The sequence below is a fragment of the Eschrichtius robustus genome, chromosome 5 (assembly GCF_028021215.1).
Source record: "Eschrichtius robustus isolate mEscRob2 chromosome 5, mEscRob2.pri, whole genome shotgun sequence".
NCBI classification, from domain to species: domain Eukaryota; kingdom Metazoa; phylum Chordata; class Mammalia; order Artiodactyla; family Eschrichtiidae; genus Eschrichtius; species Eschrichtius robustus.
In genome coordinates, this window is record NC_090828.1 from 86,735,814 (window position 1) to 86,760,289 (window position 24,476).

At 37.7% G+C, this 24,476-nt stretch overlaps 1 protein-coding gene across 16 annotated transcripts in view; it reads left to right on the forward strand.

Annotated features, from left to right (window-relative positions):
- GTDC1 (glycosyltransferase like domain containing 1) overlaps positions 1-24,476 on the forward strand; it is a 463,274-nt gene that overhangs the window by 384,365 nt on the left and 54,433 nt on the right. For all 16 annotated transcript variants that reach the window (XR_011074149.1, XM_068545171.1, XM_068545174.1 and 13 more), the window contains one exon: positions 14,058-14,167. Coding sequence is in view for 15 of the 16 variants with exons in the window: in XM_068545171.1 (XP_068401272.1) it covers positions 14,058-14,167 (110 nt within the window). In the remaining variant the exon portion in view is untranslated. The remainder of the gene's footprint in view (positions 1-14,057; positions 14,168-24,476) is intronic.

Genomic DNA, 24,476 nt, shown 5'->3' on the forward strand with positions numbered 1-24,476 from the left:
TGAACAGGTACTTTGTTAAAACTGTACAACCAAGATATGTCAAAGGCTCCAGGCTTAGGGAACTTCAGGCATTAACAGTCACAGATGAGATTTGTGGACAATGGACTTTCCTTCTTATCTCTCAGATCACAGCACAGGGGAACAGGCTCTCTCCTTGACTGGAACTTAGACTCCTTGAGGGTTGGGTCTCCCGTTCTCTTTAGTCATACTTGCATCCCAGTGCCTTGTGTAAGTTCTGTCTGGCACGCAGAGGTGCCTAGTTCGCCTTCATCGAATAAATTCCTGACTTCAGAGACAAGGATATTCTTGTCCGAAGGCCAAAAACTTACACTAGATGAGAGATTTTTTGTTGTTCTGAATTTTTATACTTTAAATAATACACTTGGACCCTAGAACCAACCACAATGTTTTGTTATGTATCATTTTGAATATAAAGCTGGTCTGCTTGGCATTCTTCCTAAAGGTAATTGATATTCAAGTAAAGAAAAGACCCCTTTATAACCTTTCCTTGGTGGGTTTTATATTGCAAGTCCAATTTACAGATGAAAACACCTAAGAGGCATTTATTACATATCTGTCCTGTAAATGCATCAAAGATATAAAACCACTGACTTCTTTCTTTGACTTGAATGGTTAAAATTGTCCATACATTTTAATACTTCTGAAGTCTAAAATATACTAATATATGTTAACTTTTAAGTGTAAATAACTGTGAAAAAGTATTAAAATGTAATCATATAAAGCCAAATTAGAATACTGAAGAAACTCTATGCAAAAAAAAGAAAAATTAATTCTTTAATTTTGATCTCAAATACATACTGCTCTCTAGAATATAGGTGAACTTTTTCCTAAATGAAAATATTGTCATAACTGAATGTACACATACTACTGAATCTTTGGGTAAGTTCTCATTTGGAAAGTATGATACAGATTTCATTTTTAAAAAATGAAGTCCATAAAATCTGAGTCTAAAACAGAAGGAACAGGTTTTTTAATGTTTACCTTTTTAAAAGGTTCCCTTTATTTTAGGATGTTCATGGGAAATTCAACTTCCAGTGCCATTCTAATACATAAAAAAATGAATGTCAGGAAAAAAATTGTTTCATGTACCAGCCAATGTATTTCTGTAATCCTCCCAGAAAAGATGATTGTCAAACAGACTACTTCTTGCAAAAATGCCTTCTCTGTCTGATCTCTTACTTAGCACTTTATTCTCTGTTTCTCAGGACTGAACCAGGCTCAGGAAACCCTTAGCACCAGCAGCCCACAAGCCCTGTTGACGTCTTGCTAAGGAGGGATTTTGGTCTTGCACTCACAGCGCACTCTTCACCTTGGAGAAGTGCCTTCTACCAGCTGTCCCTGAGAATCGGAGGATATCCTCCATTTCACTTCCACCTGTCCGCCTTTTTGATCCTCATTATTTTTGGCAGCTTCTCCATCTATTGTGTGGTTCGGGGGGTTGATGTCTTATTGTTGTGGAAGATTACATTTGCACTGTATTTCCAGTTCTCCTTGTTGCCTTTGGGTAATGTCCAAGTGGAGAAGGGGGGAATGACAATTGACTCCCCTGATCTCAATTGTAATTATTTAGGACAGTGATTTGATATGATGTTATAATAGTTCTTGGAAGGAATGATGAGCATCTGAACTATATCAAGAAGGGAAAAACATAACTTGGGTGATAATAAGGAGTCGGTTCGGGGATTGATTGTTGATGTGAGGGTGTCTGGGCTAATTGTGGATTGGGTGATGAGATTAAGGTGGCACTTGACAGAACTAGGGATACAGTCTGAGAAGAAAAATTCAGTTAAGGACATGTGTGCCTTTATACACAAACACAAACTGTGCTTTAAATCACATTTGTAACTCTATGAAAAGCTCAGTAATGGCACATTCCGCTTATACTATAAATTAACTGATTGTAAAGTATAGCAAACTTTATTTTTTGCCCAATTATGGTGGCTATCAAACTCACTAGAATATTCTTAAATTCCCAGTTCTATAAATGAAGAATAAAACGATGATTACAATAATTATAACAACCACCATCCTTTATTGTGTATTTTCTGTTTGCCAGGCACTGAAAATTGTTTCATATACATCATCTCAGTTAATCCCCTCAGCAGCTCTTTGAACTGAGTGTTATTAGCCAGATTGTTACAGATGAGGAAATTAAATCTCAGACAGGTTTAGTAATTTGCCCTGGATTACAGCTACTAAATATCAGAACTAGGATTTTAACCCTCCTTTCACTAAGCTGTATCGTCCATGTAAACTATTTTACATCATTCATTCTGATAAAACACACCATTAGAACTATAGTTATAGATGAATTGATTATTATTAGCTTTCAATAAACATCTTCTTTTTTGGGGGGTTTACATACACCTCTAAAGCAAACTATTTAGTCAGAAAGATCTCTCACCAAATACACTATCTAACATAGTCGACTCTTCTTTGTTATCCATTCTTTACCAGAAATAAATTTTTCTGATACCTCCTAGTAATAAGTAGATTTAATTAATTAAGACTTTGGTTCATGAGGCTTCTCATTCTGAAGAACCATTTCTTGAGCATTATAGTTAATTTATAGCATGTGATGCTATTACAATATTCAGAATCTTTTATCCTTTTCCATATGAATGATTAGTCTATCTTCGGTACCTAATGTGAGTAGTTCTTAATACCTTTAAATAATAAGCCAAAAAGACTGGGTAATGAAATTTGGGGATGAACTTTTTTCTTTTATGTTATTGTAAAAGGGACTAAGTAGAATAATACAGATTTATTTCATTTATGAGAATGTAGGAGAAGAGAGGAGATACATAATTAATACTGTTTATAAAATGAAAAAATGCAACATATGTAGTAACAAGAACACGTCATTTTGAGCAGGTCTTTATAGAACAGACATCCCATACTGTGTTCCTCCTTTTCCACAGTCATTGCCATGACAATCTGGTATGCTTAGCAGTTGCTGCTTAGTAAGGGAGATGTCTCTTCTAGGAGATCTCTGTGTCAGCCAAAAAAACACAGCAGTCTCATTTGGATCTAGAAATAAAATGAAATACATAAAATGAACAGAATTTTAGCATTTTTCTTCCCATTGAAAGGATTTTTTATGAGTCACTTTGCCCATTTCTACTTTAACATTTTTTAAATCAGAAGGAAGTTTTGGAGCAGAATTTTCTCTTCAAGTTAAGATTCTTTCCCGTATGATTGAAGACCTTGTCATTTCTAGATGTGACAAAATGTCCACAACTGAATATGAAAACCTGTTATTAAGAATTGAAATTCATTTGGATGAAAGGCATCTAATAATCCAGGCCATGTTTAATTGTCCATTAAAAAAAAAAAAAAAAAAACATGATCCTTCATGTCATTTCATAGACCTATCCTACTGTAATCTAAAAAACATAACTGTCTCTATTCAGCCATGACAGAGCTATTATTCACTCACTCCAAAATCATATTTTGAGTGCCCACCAACTTCTGGGGTCAAAGGGTTTCACTGTTGTGGTAGGGATTTCAGACGAATCATAAGAGGACAACATACAAATAAATATGAAATAATGTAAAAGAACACATTCATGGAATCATCAGTAACTTGGGAATGTTCTTGCAGGGATTCGGAGTGAGATGGGATTTCACAGGGATGACTACTAGTAACAATAAACTCAAAGTCAGTGAAAGAGGCAATGGGCAAAGAGTGGCAGAGAGGAGGGGAGAGTGTGTTCCAGACTCAGGAATTATAGACACAAGAGCTGTGGATGGAAAACAGCACAGAGACAGGAAGAGGATGAGAATGAATATGAGTATCAACACTCATTTGAGGGAATGAGTTGATTGAAATATTTGAATGTTGGATAGGGTGGCTTAATTTCAGTTTAGTGGGTTTTTAGTATGCATTTCAGAGAAGAGATATATAAGGAAAATCACATAGAAGAGGATAATGTAAGAGTTTTTCTGGAAGCTGAATTGGCAGAGGGAGAGTCTGAAGCTCCGTGGTGTTGTCAAGGTGTGAGGGGATAACATTGTACTATAGAAATGGAAATTATCAAGCAATCTTAAATTATCTATGTAGGGGAAAATAGTAAGGTTGGTAATGAGTTGATTAGCAGGACAACTTAGAAGCAGCCTCCTTGTGTTCAGAATGTGTCAGGCTTGAGTCCTGGAATATTGGGAGGATGAGGATGTGTCAGTACCCAAGAGGAGCTAGGTCATTAATGCTGTGTTCGACAAGGCAACAGCTTAGTTTTTAAGTATTATAGATGAGTTGTCATTGGAAGAGCCAAGTGAAGACTCTGTGTATTCACCTCATTATATAAATAGTAAAAAAAAATAATTTATAATAGATGGGGATAAAAAGAATAGATTCATGAGAGGTGATCTAGGTTTGGAGTCAGTTCAGAATAAAAACTTTTTAAACTGTATGCCAGGCCTAATTCTACACATGGAGAATACAGGGTAAACAGGCATGAGCTCTGCCCTCATGGAACTTACAACATAGCAGAGTGAGTAGGTGAATCTTTGAAAGTAGGATAGTTCCAAAAGGCAGGTAAACATTGTAGGACAGGAGAAATAGATCTTCGTTAGAGATTTGCGATGGCTACATTTGCAGGGTAGGAGGAAAAAACAAGAATGAATAAGGATTCTACAAAAGAGAAATTTGAATGTTATAAAAAGAACCAGATGTCACTTTAAGTATTGTTTGAAACATCAGTAAGTTGGAACCAACTTAAATGTCCACTAGTAGGAGGATTTACTTTAAATTGTGAAATATTAGGTAAACATTATTAAATGAGATATTTATATGCACTGATGTAGATAGATGTCTATGATGTATTTAGTGAAAATGGAAAGTGCAGAATGACTGATAATGATCTCATATTTATAAAGTAAGGAAAGTATATAAAAATACACTCACACAAATATATATTTGTGCCTGTGCATAGAAATAGGTCAGGAAACCTGCTCACCAAACAGTTGTTAGTAGTGGTTACATATGAGGAGTAGAATCAGGAGGGGTAAGAAATAGGGGCTTTCAGTGCATACTGCATATATTTCAGAATTATTTTTATTTTATTACATTGAGCATGCATTTTTTTCATTGAAATTTGTATTGGAATAATTGTAGATTCACATACAGTTGTAAGAAATCATACAGAGTCCCCTCCTGGAACTGTGATGTTACAAAATGTTGAGTCTTCTGTTCCTGTCCCACAGGTCCCTGAGGTTCGGTTCTTTCTTATTTTATATTTTTGTCTATTTTCTCTCTTGTTCACAGTGAGTAAATTCTGTTCACCTCAAGAACACTGATTCTATTCTCTGCAATATCCTTTCTACTATTGAGCCCATTCAGTGAGTTTTTACATTTCTATTCTTGTATTCTCGGTACTGTTATTTCCATCTGACAGATGCTGAGATTAAGCATGGGAAAACCTGACTGTAAGCTTCCTGGCAGTCAGGGTAAAACAGGAAACAAAAATCATGCATCTTCCTATATGAGAAGTAAAAACACAACAATTCTCAGTGATGTCAAAGAATTTCCTAGGCTTCTCCCTTAGACAAGTTTCTCACTCTAGGAGATGGACTACAGGAGTAGCTCTCAGGATAACCAGCAAGCAGTTCTGAATGTATTTTCTACACATCTCTTGGAGGGAAGTGTTATAATACAAAAGAAAATCTAAATGACTTGTCAGTTTCAAATTACAGCCCAGATCACCACATTTGACAAGGAGAAACTTTATTACAGAGGGAAACAGAAGGACTTAGTAATGAACTGGGGAAAGAGCTTAGTTCCATAGGACCTCCCAGGTCTGAGAGTAAGTAATTACATACATTGTGATGCTTTAAAAGTATGTGCAACAGTAGCTGCTGCCTAAGTAACATCCTAAGGGTGGGGAAGACCCAATTCATCTTAATTGAGACACTTCATGGCCTGCCAGTTATTTGAGTCATGGGTTTCTATTGGCTTCCTGGTGAAAGTTGTAGAGAAAGAGAGCTCATTGACAAGTTAGAGAGCTGAGTGAAATTACTGTATACAATATCTGGGAAGAGTGGGAATCACTGTTGAAGAGAAACAACCTGGGGGGTCTAAGCTTTTAGCAGTGGGGAGATTTAAAAGGAGATCATGTTGTGAGACCTAGTGGGAAAAATGATTCATTGAATATCGTTTTCACTGGGTGGCCTGCTGGATGAAATGAGTGGGAAGATGTAATTGGCCATTAGGTCATTAGGTTGTAGTCTAAATACACTATTTGGAAACCAAGCAAGGATTGCTTCTAAGAAAGCAGAAGATGGTCAGTGGTGTCAAATGTAGGAGAAAATACAAGAAGATGAGAATGAAGGGGGGCATAGGTGGGAATTAGTATTGTTAGAGAGCATTTTCACCCAACAGAATTAAAGAATGGGAGGAAAGTTGTAGGAAAGACACAGGAGGTAAGAAAGGAGGGATATAGCTTATATTCTAAGATGAAAGGATCTGTGAAAAGTCACCTAGAAATAGTATATTATTAGAACTATCGTCATCGATAAATGGTGTCAGGTAAAAAGGATAACTTAAAAATGCCCAAGACATACATGAAGAAATTGTGGAGGAGGGGATAGGATCACAGGCTTTAGGAAGGAAACTGACCATGAGAACACAGATTTCTCAAAGAGACAAGGTAGAAGATCTAGAGCTCTAATAGACTTCGAATTTGGAAAGGCGGATATCTCTCCCTCTGCTATTAAAAGGAAAGATGAGAATATGAATGTGCAGATGGCATGAAACCCTGATATGCATAAATTAGAATTTTATTTTTCTATGACTTAATTTCTGTGCAATGGCCCATTTCAATATGGTGATGGAAAGCTCAAGCCGTTCAAGATTCTCTGTCTTCCATTTTCCTGGTCCTCATTCCTCCCAGGCCACTGCTGAGGGATCCTTTGCTTTTATCGGTCTGCCAGCAGCCCTGTGACTCTTCCATGACACTCAAGGAAACCATGGTTCCACATTTATGCCTACCATGGCTCGGGAATCTCTCATGAATGTCGCTAGTACTGTGTGCCCAGATACATACCCTCAGACATTCACTCTCTGGAGTCATGCTTCTTCCTCAGCTTCTAACCCAGGAAGTGTAGTTCATGGCCTCAGGGACTCTCACAGTTCTGTTTTCCTCAACTTTCCCCCATCAGTCCTCCGTGTTTCTTGTCTAGAGGTGGAACAGTGACACATTGTGGGAGGGTGTATGCTACTGTCACATAGCATTTTGCTTAAATACTTGTACCTATCTGAAGTCCTTACCATTTCTACAAGGGCTTTTGCTTCTGTGACCAACAAAGAAGACTGCCCCCTTTTTTGGTACAGGTTGGGGGCCTTTTACCCTGTCTCAAGCCTTCCTTGAAGCAACGAACATAAAACATCTTAGTTTCTTGAATGTGTTCAGGTAGAAGGGAAATGGAATAAATTGGTTAACATTTCTAAAATATTAAAATACCACAAATACCAAAGATGAAGCGAGTGAGAGTTTATTGTGTATCTGCAGGGTGCCAGGCATTTCTTCATCCCTAACAACTAGCATTTTATTTTATTTATTTATTTTTTTAATTGGGGTATAGTTGTTTTACAATGTCATGTTAGTTTCTGCTGTACAACAAAGTGAAGCAGAGTTCCCTGTGCTATACAGCAGGTTCTCATTAGTTATCTATTTTATACATATTAGTTAGTGTATATATGTCTAACAACTAACATTTTAAATGTAGGTATTATCATTACCCCATTCTAACGATGAAGAAACTGAGGCTATGTGAGGTTATATAACATACAAGTAGTCATATTGCTGATCAGTGGCAGAGCCACTTCTCTCTGAACTGTACCCTTCACTCTCCCTCTGAAAGTAAAGTTAAAGGGCAGAATGCAGGATGAACAACATTCAGAGAAAGCCACAGTGGGTATTCTTGGTTTTAGTCTCCTGTAAGGAAATGATGGTGGGGAGGGCTGGTGGAGTTAGAGGAAGACAGACACTGGTAATATCAGATGGAGGAGAGGCTGAGAAGTTGATGGCTCATAAGACTATGGGTTGAATTCTATTCGAAGGACCATTTTAAAAGCAGAAGCAGCACCTGTGGCAGGAAACCCAAACTGATAATTGTTGTCAGGCGTGTAGAGGGAAGTGAAGGGTTTATGGTCCTAGAAAGGATAATAGAGAAGTAAGTGATCATAACAGCTAACACAAGCTGGTAAATAGAAGCGTTATGTTTTGGAATAAAGAACACATCACTGAATTTGGAAGTAACGTGGTACTTCATAATGAGGAAGCAAAGAGGGAGGTTAGCAGGGTATCAGAAAAGGTGAAGAAATTTGAAACCATGGTGTTGAGAGATCATATAATTCCATATTACTTCCCATTATTCTTATTGCCATCTCTTATCCAATGGGTTTTAACCTCAAGTAGCAGTCTAAGACATGTCCATCGCTTGATGATCTGGAAACAAAACCAGGGACTGAAGGTACCAACTCTCTTTTTCTTCTCATTATATGTAGGAAGAAAGAAATGGAAAAGTCAAAGACTGTACAGAAGAAAGAATATGACTTTAGAGTGAAGAGACCTGATTTCAAATGCAGACTCAGTCTCTTCTGTGTGATCTTAAATGAAGGAATAGTTATATTTCTATGACCACTTGGTTGAGAGGCTTAATTGAGATTATGATTAGGTGCCTAGTATGGGATCCTGCACATAGCAGGAGCTCTATAAATGTAATTTATTTTTCCTACACCTTTATTCATTCAACAAATATTTTTAGAGCAGCTGATTTTATGCCACAGATAATGTGTTAGTCAGCATAGGCCACCTTATGCTGTAGTAATAAAGACCCCCTAATCTCAGTTGCTTAAACACAGCAGAAGTTTAATTCTCTCACCAACTCAAAGTCTGCTGCATGTTTAGATGGCTTTATTGGGCAACTCTTCTCCATGGAACTGTCCAGACCACTTCACTCTTTTAACCTAACCATCTTAATACAAGACCTCTGCAAGGATCACTACAACAGAGAAAGTGCTGTCCAGAACTGCTCTTAGAAATTTCTACCTGGAAGTGACACACATCAATCAGCTTGCAATCCATTGGTCAGAAATGGTCCTGTGGCCTCTCCTACTTCAAGGGGATGAACGTGGAGTCTTTCGTGTGCCCAGAAAAAAAGAAGAACCGAATATTGATGAACACAAGGAATGTCTTCCACTCGCAAGGCACTGGGTACTTAGTAGTGAATAAAGCAGGCATCATTTATCTTTCCCTCGTGGACCTCTCAGTCCAGAGTGACGTGCTGCTGGGAAAGTTATGGCATCTGAAAAGAGCCAGGTTTCTACCCAGGCAAGGCAAGGAACTAGATCAAAGTGATTGCATTCAATAAGTATAAAGTTATGTGGGAAAACAGGAAAGGGTAACCGTTGAGTATAAGTGACAAGTACGGAGAAGCTTAGCAATCCTCAATAAATATTTACTGAATGAATGTTAAGTGAGGAATAAGAAGAAATTCAGCTCTAAAAAACTAAACGGGAAAGGCGACAGAGAGAGAACAGATATAGGAAGAAAAAACACATGGAAACAGTTTATGCTTTTCAAATGTTCTGAATAATATTTGGGAATAAAAGCTGTTCTTGCTATATCTGCTGCTTCCAGTAAGCCTGAAATATTCTGCTCTGGTCTCTTCTGCCATAGTTGGGCTGCACAGGAATGAGTTCCCAGCCAGACTGTTTCATTCTTACCTAGTCAAGAATGTGGGAATTGTTGGGAGACTTGGACTCTGACTCATCTTCTAGAATGTTTTATGACGAATCAAGTTTGCTTGATGGGCAGCTGTCAAATCTAGAAGTGTCACAGTAAATGAGGAATTATGCCACTATAAATACTAAAAATGCTACAAAGTTAAGCAAAAATCCTTATGAATACAGTTTTATGGCAGAATGTTAGAGGTGGTTCCTTAAAGCATTAAAATGATTGACATAAAAAATATTTATTAAAGGAATGATAGAAAACATGTAAAAGAAAAAGAGAAACATTTATAATGTAGCCCCTACAGATAAACCCTGTAAACATTTTGGTATAGTTCACCCCAGACTTTTTTCTAGGCACATACATCCATTTGTCTTACAAAAATAGATCATAAAATACGTATTGCTCTGTCACCTCCCTTTTACTTAACAGTATTTCTTGAATATATTTCCATGTCAAAAATACACTTCTACAAAATTATTTCATGGCTGCAGGGTATTGTATCATATGTATGTGTCAAAGTATATTTCTTTATCATGCCATTATGTTGTTTACAGGTGGTTGCTATTATAAACAATGCTGTTATGAACATACTCTGGCTGAATTTCTGCGCACCTCTTTAATTATTTCATAGGGTAACTTTTCTAAATTGGAATTACTGTGGCAAAAGTTATATACAATTTAAGGCTTATCATGTACATTACCAAATTGCCCTCTAAAATATTGTTGCAGTTTGCATCCCTACCAGCAATTGATGAGAGCAGAAGAAGAGAGTTTAGGAGCCGATAAGTCTACAAATGTGGTTATAAAGAATTGACGATACCATTAAATGTGTGTTTAATCCTGACAGCTGTTGACAAAAAGGGGCACTCGATATGTTATTTTTATTTATTTATTTATTTTTGGCTGAGTTGGGTCTTCATTGCTGCGCGCAGACTTTCTCTGGTTGCAGCGAGTGGGGGCTACTCTTCTTGCAGTGCACGGGCTTCTCATCGCGGTGGCTCCTCTTGTTTCAGAGCACAGACTCTAAGCGCGTGGGCTTCAGTAGCTGTGGCATGTGGGCTCAGTAGTTGTGGCTCGTGGGCTCTAGAGCACAGCCTCGGTAGTTGTGGCACACGGGCTTAGTTGCTCCGCGGCATGTAGGATCTTCCTGGACCAGCGCTCGAACCCGTGTCCCCTGCATTGGCAGGCAGATTCTTAACCACTGCGCCATCAGGGAAGCCCAATATGTTATTTTTTAATCCCTCATCCTGTATTTCATGCTTTATGCTAAAATCGTAAGTATGAGAACTTCACTTTAGATTTCTTAGAAAGGAATTTAAGACAGATTCACATTCTCTGCTAAATGGGTTCATTAATATTATGGGTGCTAGGATAAGATCCATGGATGAACCGTTGGATATCTGCAGTGAGTTCCTCTCTTGACAAAATATTTTGAGCTCTGTCATTGATATATCCGTGCCTTGATATATGTCTGTGGCTGAATATTTGTGCACATCTTTAATGATTCTCTGAATAGTAGGCAATTTCCCATTTGTCTAAAGAGAAAACCGAGAAAAATTTTCAGCTAAATTGACTATGTAAACTTTGAGGGACATAGATGAACTAGCCAAGTTCATACTTATAATATGTACATATTACATACTTATAAGTACATACTTATAATATATAATCTACTAATTTAGACATAGATAATACTTAAAAGCATATATCATATAGAATATTTTTAGAAGTATTGCTCTTTTCTCAACCTTATAGTTTATGATGTAGTTTTAGTCCAACTCCCCCTCCCATGCATTCTTGACATCAGAATGGTACCACCTTTTCAGGCAGCTGGCATGTTTCCGCCACCTGTCATCTGGAATTCAGTCTAAGCGGTTTGGGGTGGAAGGTTGTGAAACCGTATGATGCCATCACTGGAAATCTTTTCTCTGGCTATAAAAACCCACTTACTACCCATAGTCTCCAGTAACCACTTACTCTATTACTTTTTTTAGTGATCTTTAAAATACTTGTTTTCAAAAACACTTTGAATTTTTTGGTCATGTCTCCCAAAATAATTACTAACTCAGTATTAAATCCCTTGGCTTCTGTTTTTACCGGTCCCATCAAGCGAATGACTGCTAAAACTATCCAAAATTCTCATCAGTTGGCGTCTCAGGTTAATGCTATTTCCCTAAACTGTACTTTGTTCAAAATAAAGTAATTGAGAGAGTGCCTGGTATTATGAGAGACTTCATAAGGACTTTAGATAAGATGCCTCTTTTTCTGAGGGATAATTATGTGGAAGAAGAATCTCACCTTACATTCATCCGTATATTATAGTTTAAACAAAAAGAGAGGAGATTCATGCAAATCTCTTTTGTGTTCTTATGCAAAGTGACTATTGAATATGAAAGCTTTTGTCCACCTATAAAAAATATCTTAAGAATACAGTAGGATTGTCATGCATTTATCCTGTATAGAAACACTGAAAATATAGGTTCATGAAGCCTGCTGCTTTGAAAATACTCACATGGGAATCTTTTAAGAACTACAACTTCTACCCAATTAAACCTCCTTCCAAGCCCAAACCACATCTACTTTTACTTTAATACAAAACAAACCAACCAACAAACAAACAAGCAGCAGGAAATATTTAGAATAGATATTCTCTCAGGGACCCATAGCCAAAATTTTTGGAACTCAAAATGAAAAATTTAGAGAATTGAGTGGCTAGATTTCCCTGTGGTGTTACTCCCTCCTTAAAATATATTATGTTATATTGTTTCCATTCTTTTCATCTACATATTTCCAAGAGAGTCAGAGTAAAATAACATATATTACAGGTTAGGTGGCAGCTATTTGGTTGATATGGTTGAAGATAACATATGGTGTATTCTTTACTTTAAACTGTTTTGAGTCTTTGTTCTTGCCCACAGCAGTAGTATATGTGAGAATTACCCAAAAACTTCCCAATGGTACATGTGTGTAATACCCATCATCTTAAAAAGCAATGAATATTTTGCCACTGCATTCTTTATTATTTGAAGCAAATCAAACTGAGAGCTTAAAATAAATTGTTACAGAACTCTAATTCTATAAGATCTTACAATTCCAGGAGATTATACATGCCGTTTTAAAATGTTAATCGGAAGATGCATTTGTTTTAATTCTTGATACTGAAAATATTGACTGAATTGTGAATTAACACATTTAGGGTTGCAGATGTCATTTTTCATGAGATTTCCTGAATGATATAATTTTCATATTTCATATAGCAGTTTGATCAATTTACAGATTTATTTTACATAATTAGTTGGTAAATGAGAAATTCAATTGCTGATATATAACTATTTCTCTGAAATATAGAAAATAAGTTTAAATTCTGAATTATAAATGAAAAAACAAATGTTTTGAAGACATCTGGTCCACATCTGTCTGAAATAAGATAATTTAAGACAGTGTAATTAAATGCAAGAAATACTGAAATACTCACACCTTAGAATGTAAAAAATAAGTCATTCCATTTTAGTGTGATTTCTTGAATTGGTGACTTTTTTAAATTTTAGTGTCCTTTAGCCTCTCATTCTGTCATTACAAAGAAGACTGACAGGCTAAACAAACAAAAATAATCCATGTTTTTCAAAGCTTCTACTAAATGAAAGAATTATCTTTATTACTATTCTTTTATGCGTTGACTAACCTCCACTCCTAAGTTAATACTCAGTGGACTTAGACTCAGGCCTACCCCCTTTTGATGTATTTATAATTCTCCATTCAATTATTAAAAATGAGAGATTAGTGAGAGAGTCTGTAATCTCACTCCCTAAACTGTGTGTTCCTTGTGGACACAAAGAGGCTCAGTAAATGTGAGAGAGAGGTACTCAGTCTCATGGAAATGAAAAGCATCTTTGGTACATTCTCATGATCAGTAGAGAATCGTCCTTTGAAGACTGGTCTTTTCTTTTGTTAAAAACCTGTGTTAAGTGGAAAATTAACCATTTTAGGAGAAAGGAAAATAAGCTAGACTTTCTATAGTCTAACCAAAAAATGTGAAAAAACAGCCTTTAATAAAAGGCTGCAGAGCCTTGAGACTTCAACAGGACTGGGTTTTGATCCATGATAGAGAAACTAGATTCATGAAAACACTCAATACTAATGCTACAGTATAAGGGTGAGGGAGGATCTCAGCTTGGATGCCAGAGGCTCTCCTAACTAACAGTAGACCATGAGAGGAATTGATACTATGAGAAGTGAAAACACTTTTCCTAACACATACCCTAAGATATCACAAGTTTTGTTTTGTGTTTTTATTTCCAGGGAGCATGATAAAGATCCAGAGAGTTTTTTTAAGGTATTGATGCATCTTAAGGACTTAGGACTCAATTTCCACGTATCTGTCCTTGGAGAAACCTTCACAGATGTCCCAGGTATTTCTTTTGAATTTTCTAGTGTGTATTTTTATAGATGGCATAAGCTGTACAACTTCAGTATTAATTTCCATGTTTCCCTTTGTTAGAATAATCAAGATGAGCACTGTTAACCAAAAGATTATACGATGGCATTAAAGTGTGATTCAATTAAAAAAATACTTAAGTAAGCATTCTTTGATTTAAGTTGAGAACGTGAAGTCATCTCTTTTATCAAATATAGTTTATACAGTGCATCCTGATGTAAATAAGATATATTGCTTTAAGCATCTTAACACTTAAGGAAAGTGGGAATTTGTAATTGGATACCCACCCTCTCACCTCTGGGGTCACTGGTTTGATTCCAGCTCACATTGGTAATGGCTGAAATACATTACCATCTGTTAGGTGGCCTGTGTAAAGCATTTTGGCATCAAACTTGCAATGTGGAGTAGACACATATCATAGTTGTCATTGGTCCATGCCTTTTTTATTGAACTTGAGAAACAAACAAGAATCCAAAGCTGATAGCATCAGGTCTTCTCATCCTTAATGCCACATGGAGCCTGTTCCAAGCCATTTCCTTCACCCTGCATCCTCACTGGGCATGTTTGGGTCAGTAAGATGAGCATCCCAACCACCGTCCTAAGCACTTAGGTGTTCATATTTTTTAAGCTTTGGGTATCCAGCTTTTTTTTGTAAACTCCAAGTATACAGACAAGAAAAGTTCAGAAATGGCCTCTGTCATCATGCTTTATGACTCTTAAGGACCACTTAAAGTTTACCCTCACTTAGCAAGTACTCTTTGATTCTGGTACAACACAAGGAAGTACACCCAGCTTGTACCTCAGTAGCTTCATCTGATATGGCTCATCCTCTGCCCCCTGCACTTATGGACACCAAACTTTTCTCAGTTCCTCTAAGGTTCCAGACTTCTTTAAACCTTTGCACATTTGCCTATTTGTATTTTATTCATTCACTCTCAGCTCGAGCGCATTTGCTTTCAGTGTGAAACTTTGCAATGGTCTCATGGCACCCTATACTTTTACCTCATGGTGCCTCCCTCAGTTTCTAATCATATAATTATGTGTAATTTCTTATCTCACTCCCCCCCCCACACACACACACACATATACACATAAACATTAGAATGTAGGTGCTGGGAGGACAAAGATTATGACTATCTTGTTCATCACGGTACCTCAGAGCCTAGTGCAGTGCCTGGCACAAGGCTGGAACTCAATAAATATTTGTTGAATAAACAGATAAAAATGTAAACTCCCTGCCCTCAAGCAGTTTATAGTTTTCTTGAAGAGGGGACACTTTTGCATAAGGATGGGAAACGGAGAGGGAAACACAGGATAATATAATTATATATTAGTACTGACACATGTGGCTTAGAGTAGAATGTTAGTTGAAGAGCTAGGACTTGAATAGCCAAAGGATTAGGGTATTCCAAAAGGGGAAACAACATGGGCAAAGCATAGAGAAGCAAGTATTTTAGATATTGTACTTGAATGAGAGAACAATTTCAGTGATGAGTGCTATGAGGTCACTAAGTAGGATAGAAGATTCTGCATGCGAAACTTAATAAGTAAGTAATACGTGGGCAGGGTAGGGCCAAAGTATGGAGGATGAGCAAAGTAGATTAGGTAAAGGTAAAAAATAGGGAGCCTCGGTCTTGAACTGGAAAGAAATATGATAAAGCGTGTATTTTAGGAAGACTTATCTTGCAGTGATATGTAGGCAGAATTGCAGTAAGACTCTGCAGCGGTCATCCAAGTGTGATTCTGTGAGGTGGTGGAAGAGAGATTAGTGAGAGGGGCTGTAGGAGAGAGAGATTCTCAAGGAAAACCCAGAAAAGAATTTGATAGATGGATGGCTGTCAAGAAAGAAGGAAGGGGCTCCCCTGGTGGCGCAGTGGTTGAGAATCTGCCTGCCAATGCAGGGGACACGGGTTCGAGCCCTGGTCTGGGAAGATCCCACATGCCGCGGAGCAGCTGGGCCTGTGAGCCACAACTACTAAGGCTGCGCGTCTGGAGCCTGTGCTCCGCAACAAGAGAGGCAGCGATAGTGAGAGGCCCGCGCACCGCGATGCAGAGTGGCCCCCGCTCGCCGCAACTAGAGAAAGCCCTCGCACAGAAACGAAGACCCAACACAGCCAAAAATATAAATAAATAAATTTTTAAAAAAAAGAAAAAGAAAGAAGGAAGAAAAAAATCAGCTCATTTGCAAAGCTAGTGAGTTCAGTTTTGTTTGTGCCGGTTTTGAGGTGTTTGTGGACGAACTGAGGAAAGAGGCTCGAGAACAGCCCTAAGCAGAAGGCTTTGTAGCCAGCTTCACTGTTGGGTAATTTTAAGCCACCACTACAAAGAAGACTAGGTTCTCACTCAAGGGCCATGTCCTTGGGATCACAGCTCTCCCTTCCCACACGTTAACACTGAGCTATTTAGAGCAGCACTGGGGACTGAAAGTGGGATGGGGAGCAATTAGGGGCCCAAGAACTGAGTGCTCAGTAATTACAGGCTCAATCTTTTACTCACTTTGGTTTGACCTCAACACATACTTGCTGAGCACTGTGGAAGGGGGATTTCACAGTGAACAGGACTCAGTCTGCACCTCAGAGAGCCCTGCCTTGGGGAGACACTTACATATAATTAACAGGGACCTAGGATGCTGTGGGATCATCAGGGCATGCTGGGGAAGACCATAGGAAGGGTCATATTACCTACGTACACACTTCTGTTACTCCCAGTCCCAGCTGGAGCTCCTTTCTGCCCTTGCCTCTGGCCCATCTCTGTCATGTCAAATGTGAATCAATTCTCTTTAAGGCTACAGAACTTCACCTTGCACATGGGAGGAGCCCAAGTTGTTGGCTGGATGACTGAGCCTGGTAGATGTCCAGGTTTTGCTCCTAGAAGGCCACCTTGCTAGTCTTTACTCCAAAGGTTTCTTCACAGGCAGTTCTGTGTAACTTCTGCCATTTGTATCACTGTCCTGGTTTGACAGACACTGATATAGCACTTGCTGTATTTCAGGCATTGTTCTAAGCCATTTATGAATGTTAACTCTTCTTAACAGTCTCATTCAGAATTACTGTCTCCATTTTTCTTAGGTGGGGAAACTGAGGCACAGAGAAATTAAGTGAAGTCACATAACTATCAATACATAATACTTTTAACCACTATGCTGTGCTACTTTTCCATTTTCTTGTTTTCTGACCCAACTGCTTCTCTAAGTTTAAACATTAATTTTTTTTCCCCACCTCACCATCCAGCACTTCACGCAAAGGGTTACCTAGCAGGCATACATTTCTTTGACTGTTATCTCTTCTAGGTGCTCCTCTAGCATATCTAAAACCCATACCCTCAAACCAGCCTATACACTGTGCAGTATCAGCCAGAAGGATAACTCTGAACACTGTTAACATTTGTGAGGAAGTGGTTTTCTTGTAAATAATTGCAATAATAATCACTATTATCCTGTTAATTGCTATTATTTTTTGAAAGTTTGCTTCTTGCTTGGTCCTTTGCCAGGTTATTTCATATAATGCTCATGATAATCCCAAAGGCGTAGGTATTATTATCCCATTTGATAGATGGAAAAACTGAGACTTTGAAGGCTTAAGTCACTTTGATTACACTCCTTATGAGTCAAGTTTTGCTCTTTCACATACAAGCCTAGATGTATTGGAAAACCAAGAAAGGTTTAATACATGACGGCAGGACCATTAAATTACTCTTTTTTTTTCCCTTCAGGTAAGACTTATACATATAACGTTGTATAAATTTAAGGTGTACAATGTGATAACTTGATACATTTACATATTGCAATATGATTACCAGTGTAGCTCTAGCTAAGGTCTCTCTCACATCACATAATTAGTTCTTTATCACAGTGAGAACATGTAAGATCTAGTCTCTTAGCAATTTTAAAGTATATAATACAGTATTGTTGACTATAATCACTATGCTGTATTTTTGATCTCCAGGACTTATTCTTACTCTTGTTGCAAGTTTGTACATTAATTACTCTATATCCAACTTCTTTCTCCTTCCCTCTACACAGGACTTGTAGGGAAAGGTAGCATATCTCTGAGTGATGGCATTAGTGCTAGTGAGTTTTACTGCCCTTTTTGATGAAGCAGACAATCTCCATTAAATTTCTTTTGAAAATGTTAAAACCACAGTAGAGCAACTTTGTAGAGTCTTCATACTGTTGATTATTTTCAAATTATGTTGTGGTAAGGTTATTATCATCCTTTTTCTGAGAAGTGTAGTAGTTGATTATCGATTCTAGTTTATAGCTACATGGTTTATCATTCTTTTGCATGATCCTTTCAGTTTACAAAAGAGATGCTAGATCTAGGACAGGGACTATTCCAAGTGCTCACAGCTGGGCACAGTGGGCGAGACGGGCAGTAGGTAGTGGCAAGGTTAGGAGTAGAACCTGGGGGTCAGTCTCCTCATCCCTACTCACTTCTGTATGTGTTCAACACATGATTTTTAAATATCTACTTTATGCCAAACACTAAACTAGATGTTTAAGATGAAGTGGTGAATAAAACAAACATCTTCTGTGATGTTTGCATCACGGAAGCAGTCTAACTCCAGTGCATTATCCATCAGTTCCTAGAGCACTTAGCATGTGCCAGGTACTATTAGAAGCCCTTTGTGCATTGCCTTGTTTATTTGTCACAACAGCCCTGTGAATTAGGCACTTTTGTGATTATCATATTGCAGCTGAGAAAAGTCAGAAACAGGGAGGTTAAGGCACTTGCCTGAACTCACGCATCCATCCAACTATCAATCCACAATTCAAACCTTGTCAGCCTACCTCTCTGCTATTCTCCTCAATGTGGAAATCCACAAAATCATCCCTCTTTTACGGGTAAGACAGCAGGAGGTGATAATGGTGGAAAATTCCTGGCTACTCAAATGAAATCATTTCCATTTTCTCTAATAAGCTCTTTGCAAATGGAAAGTTTAAAAACAAATAAACAAAGAACCCCTGCAAAACCTCAAATTCATTTCCTAAATATATCACTCCTTAGATATTAAAGTGAACTCCCTCTTCTTTCTGCCGTCTGTCTTCATCACAAGAAAGGTGTCAAAAACAATATGAAGGGGGAAGATATTCCAAATAATACTTGGTATATATTTACTGTTCAATAAATACTATTTGAATGAATGAAAGAATAAGTCTGGTGTAATAGAATAATGTAGTTTACATACTGTATCAGATATATTAAAAAGCTACATTGAAATGATTTCCAAATATTAGAGAGTTAGTGAATGAAAATAGAGAACCCTAAGACTTAAGGAAGTTCTAAGTGGTTTTATATTATATTTTCTGTTTTCATGTAAATGACCTTGATTTAACCTAAACCTATTTTTCAATCTGTTCTCATCTTTCAGTTCTTACATCAGTCAGAATAAGCTAAATTACGCTAAGCTAGCAGCCTTAAAAATCTCAGTGACTTAAAACACTGAACACTTATTTTTTATTCATGCTCTATGTTCATTGCAGGTGAGCAGTAGTGTTCTATTCGTATGGTCACTCAGGGTCCCAAGCTTATAGAGAGACCCAAGCAACCACCATCACAAACATTACCAGTTACTGTGCCAGATGCAAGAGAAAGCTAGGACGTTCTTTCGTTAGCAATTCACTGTTCTGGCCTAAAAGTGACATAGGGTTCCACTCCACTCTTTGGCCAGAACTTGTTGCAAGGCACTGCCCAACTATAAGTTGGGGGGCGGGGGGGCAGGAAATACAATCTTGCGTTGAGCCCAGAATGGAGGAGAGCAGAAATAGTTGATGAAAAGCACTACTGACCACCATAGTTCTTTAATATGCATCATGATCTGTGGCCCATCAGAGAGAAAATCAAGCCTATCCAAGATATCTGCCTTAGTCTGGGTGAGTCTATCCGTGTTGAATGAAGAACTTTTAACAAATATGAGAGTACTGCCCACAGCCTTCTTGCTGGAGACAACCCAGCTCGTGTCTGAAGACACATCTAGCAACTGTGTCCCATTAAGCTGAGTTGATATGAAGTCGAGTTGCTCTCTGTGGGAATGGAGTTAATTATCACTTATGGTGATGGCATTTTGGAAAGCTTATAGTGTCAGTTAGGAGTAGTTTTGCCCTCCACCCCCAGGGGATATTTGGCAGCGCCCAGAGACGTTTTGGTTGGTACAACTGTTGTGGGGAGGGGAGGGTACTACTGGCATCTAGTGGGCGGAGGCCAGGAACGTTTATAAGAATTAAAGTCAGAAGATCAGGTTTGGGACTGGGTTCTGTAGCTTTCTAGGTTAACCTCAGTTAATCCATCTGTACCATACAAAGGAGAAGATGGGAAAGAGAAATAATAATAAAACCACCCACCCTATCTACTCCTTTGAGTTACATTGAGGATTTCAAGCACAGTTACATAATTTGGGAGGGGGGAGGGAATTGCTTTCAAAACTACTATGCAGATTTTATTATAAGACTCATGGACTTCTCTTCAGAGTTTATACGGAATGAGTCTTTAATGAATTTTGGATGAGAAGAGGACATTAATGATGCTGAACCTTAAAAGTTCATTCTTGCCATTATTTTAATTATTTTTAATCCAGAAAATTGAAAGGTCATTCTGCCATGTAAAGCATCCATCACACTCCATGTTACAAATGAACCAAAAAGCCTAGAAGCTCCTCAATGCAAATATTTTTAGCTTAGGCCAATTCTCATGACAAGGTCACATTGTTAGCCCTTAAGATGGTGTTTTGTTTTGTTTTGTTTTTTAAAAAAGAAGAAGCAAATACTTAAGATATCAAATCAATGGAATGTGCTTGTATACTTAATAATTTCTCACAAGTGATAACTCTAAACCAAATACTTTTTTCTATGAACAGCCAAAGCCTTACATCAGGATTCTTCTTTCCCTACACTGTGGGAGAAGTAGTTTTAAGTTTTAGGCATGGGCGGCGGGGAGCAGAAAGATTGCAAAGGAAAGTAAAAACCTGAGCTACATTTTTGGCAGACAGAAGTCTTTCTGGTTCACCTTTAATTTGAGGTTAAGAACAGTATGTGGAAAGCTTCTGGTTAGTATCTGGCATGACAATGGTTATTACCGTGATCTTGGCATATTCCTGATCCTTTGCTCTGGAGTCAAATGTAGGATAATTATATAACATTTCCCTCCCCTCCCATCTCCCTTTTCTCTCAGCTCCCAGCTACAATCTCATTTTCAGCAGAGCAGCTACACTAAGGGGGAAATAATAGAAAGGTTCTAGGAACACAAGTAACTTACATCACATTAATATAAAGGTATAAAATTTTGCTACGGGGGGACCCAGCAGAAGGAAAGCTATTAATATATTGATCAATGTTGAATTGTAATACAATTGTGTATGAGATGAAATAAATGCGCCAGTAAGATTAAAGTCATTCTCTCTAGACCGTACCTTTCCTTTTCCTTTTAATTTTTAAAAAAATTTTATCACTATCTACTCATTCCCCTAACATACAAGTATTTACTGAGTTCGTAGTGTGGTCTGGCACCATATTGTGGATAGCAAGAGGAGAAAATGTGGTTCCTTTCCTCTAGAATCTTACTGTCCGGGAAAACATTTTAAAAATTACATTTTATTATACCATGCCCTTGTTTATATTGTAACGTTTTCAAATAATTTTGAATACATAATTTCATAACCCTTACAGCAAGCTAATGACTAGTTAATCAAACATGCATTAACACCCTCTGTTTATATCTGAGGAAAATTATTTATATTCATCCCACTGAAATAACGTGGATCTGAGGTCGATTTTCAGTAGAGAGAACCACCTTCACATGATTCTTAGGAATACGCATATAATCACTTTCCCAAGAATATGGTTGGAGAAGTCAGTTTCCCAGGAATCTGATTTGAAAATGAGGTCTTCTGTCTCCCAGTCCTTTGCTGAAGAAAACAACAGTATATAATGGGAAAGTAGGGAAGATTAAAATAAAAGTAGATATATATGCTCCTGACAGGAAAGAATAAATACTCAGATAGAAATGACAGTATCTCTTAAGATTAATTTATGAATTTAACAAGATTCCAATTAAGATGCCCAAATATTACTTTATATATCTTCACAGAGTAGTTCTAAAATTCCTACAAAATAAATAAACGGGAAGAGTACCAGAAATCACTAACAAAGGAATATTGAAGGAAATCATGTCCTACCAGATTCAGAACATGTATGAAGTTAAAAGTACTCTTTTAAAAGAGTACTTTACCGATTCAAAAACATGAAGGTAGAAAAATGGACAAAAATAGAGAATTCCGAAATAAACCCAGCTTGTATATAATTTTAACATCCACCAAACTTATATAACAAAATTTAATATACTTATCCCAGCTTTAAAATATAATATTTTTTAGTGAAAACAAGACATTGGGTAAAATAAATAACCTCTGTGGAATAAAACTAACAAAACAAAATATTCATATAAGTAATGAAGTATAGATTTTAAATATATCCTATAGATAAAAGATTGCAAAAGCTTCAACGGAGTATAAGTACCATAACTTACTGAAGTCTTACTCTGTGCCAAGGACAAGGCTAGGCCTTTTACTCACACAGCTAAGAAACAATAGAGGTAGTGATAGCCAAAGAAATAAATGCTAAATCAAATTTTAGGAATAAAATCTTTAATTTTTCCAGTAATGAAATAAGTGTAAATACAGAGAATTTATGAGAAAGCGGTTGCATTGACCAAAGCAATAAAAGTAAAGGCATATCCTAACAAAGACTGGCCAACTAATGGGGAAACATCTGTATGTATGGTAATGGCAATGTAAGTTATTTGTCCTGAGCCATGTAAGTTACTACACCCTTTGCGTGATTCAGTAATTTCACGTTAGAGAATATATCCCATGGAAGTAATTCTCATGCCTCGCCCTCATTGCTACTGCTTCTTTCCTAGTTGTTGCCCTTACCTTCTGGGACCTTGACGCCTACAAAAGCTTCAGATTGGTCTTCAGGCCTCTGGACACTTTGATATTTGATTCAAACACCTGCTGTTTGTTATTGGTGTTCTTTCTAAACCCAGACCATCCAAGAAGAGAATCACAATAGTATAACAATAAGAACGTGTCTCATAGATTTTTCTGCAGGATGAACTTAAATTTCCTCTCAGCGAATGAGGTTCTTCAAACTCTGACCCCAGCCTAATCCCTCATGGATTCCAGTTCTCTTTTCCATCTCCTGAGTACATCTGTGCACTTACCACGTCCATGCCTTGTTTATTTATTGCTTAAATTCCTCTGCCCCTCCGCACAGAGGCACATGCATACCCTTTCTCCACTTGGCAAAATCCCAACTCCAGTGGTGTTTCTTGTCCTATATCTTCCCTTTTCCTTCCCTCCCTAATTGCTCACAGCACCCTTAGTCATTGCATCATTTGCAAGGAGCATATCACACAGCACTATGGTCAGTTGTCACTTGGCTGCCGTAAGGGGCAGTGGTGTAACTGACCAGAAGACACTTTGCGGGTGAAGAGTACAACTTCTTAGACAGAGACAGCTGCATGGGGCCAGAGTCAGCAGCACTCCCAGTTGGAGAGGCAAGCTCCCCTGCCCAGCTCTCACTGATACCCCAGGCAAGAGTGAGGTTCCCGTTCAGTACTTGAGAAGCTCTCTTTTCCTTTCTCAGGAAAGGTTTGTTAAGTCTGCAGCTGCCCTTCCCTAGCAAGTGCTCAGGAGACTCACTAGACACAAGTTAACTGGTAACAGTTCACTCCCATTGCTCAGCATATCCTGTGAGAATCAGTCTTTTTCCCCTGATCACTCCCAGACATGCCGTTCCGTCAGGCCTAAACTTTAGGCCTGCTTGAACTCTACTCCTGCAGCTTCTGTAAGTGGAATATTTGTCTTTTATATGGAAACCAGAGAATTCAGTGCAATTCTCAAGGCAAGATCATTTATCCATCCTACCAGGGGGAAGACCATGAAGATAATATGTCCTAGAATACAACTCCTAAAACATCTCTCAAGACATTGTTCTCAAAAGTTATATCTATGAAAACATTACTGAGGGAAAATATTCTTTAATTTTCAAAAACTGTCCTTAAAGTTTATGAGAAATGCACGCTTGGGAATGACACAAGGAAATAGATAAATTAATTAAATAATGAATGGGAAAAAGTCAAGGCATCGGTAGACCAATAGGAAATTAGAAACAGACGCTAATTTTAAAAGCTGTAAATGTATATATGACTTGGGTTGACAGATAGGAGGTCTTGGAATGTGGCTGCTACACGTTGCTTTGGAGTTTTATCTTTTTGAATTCCTGTAGT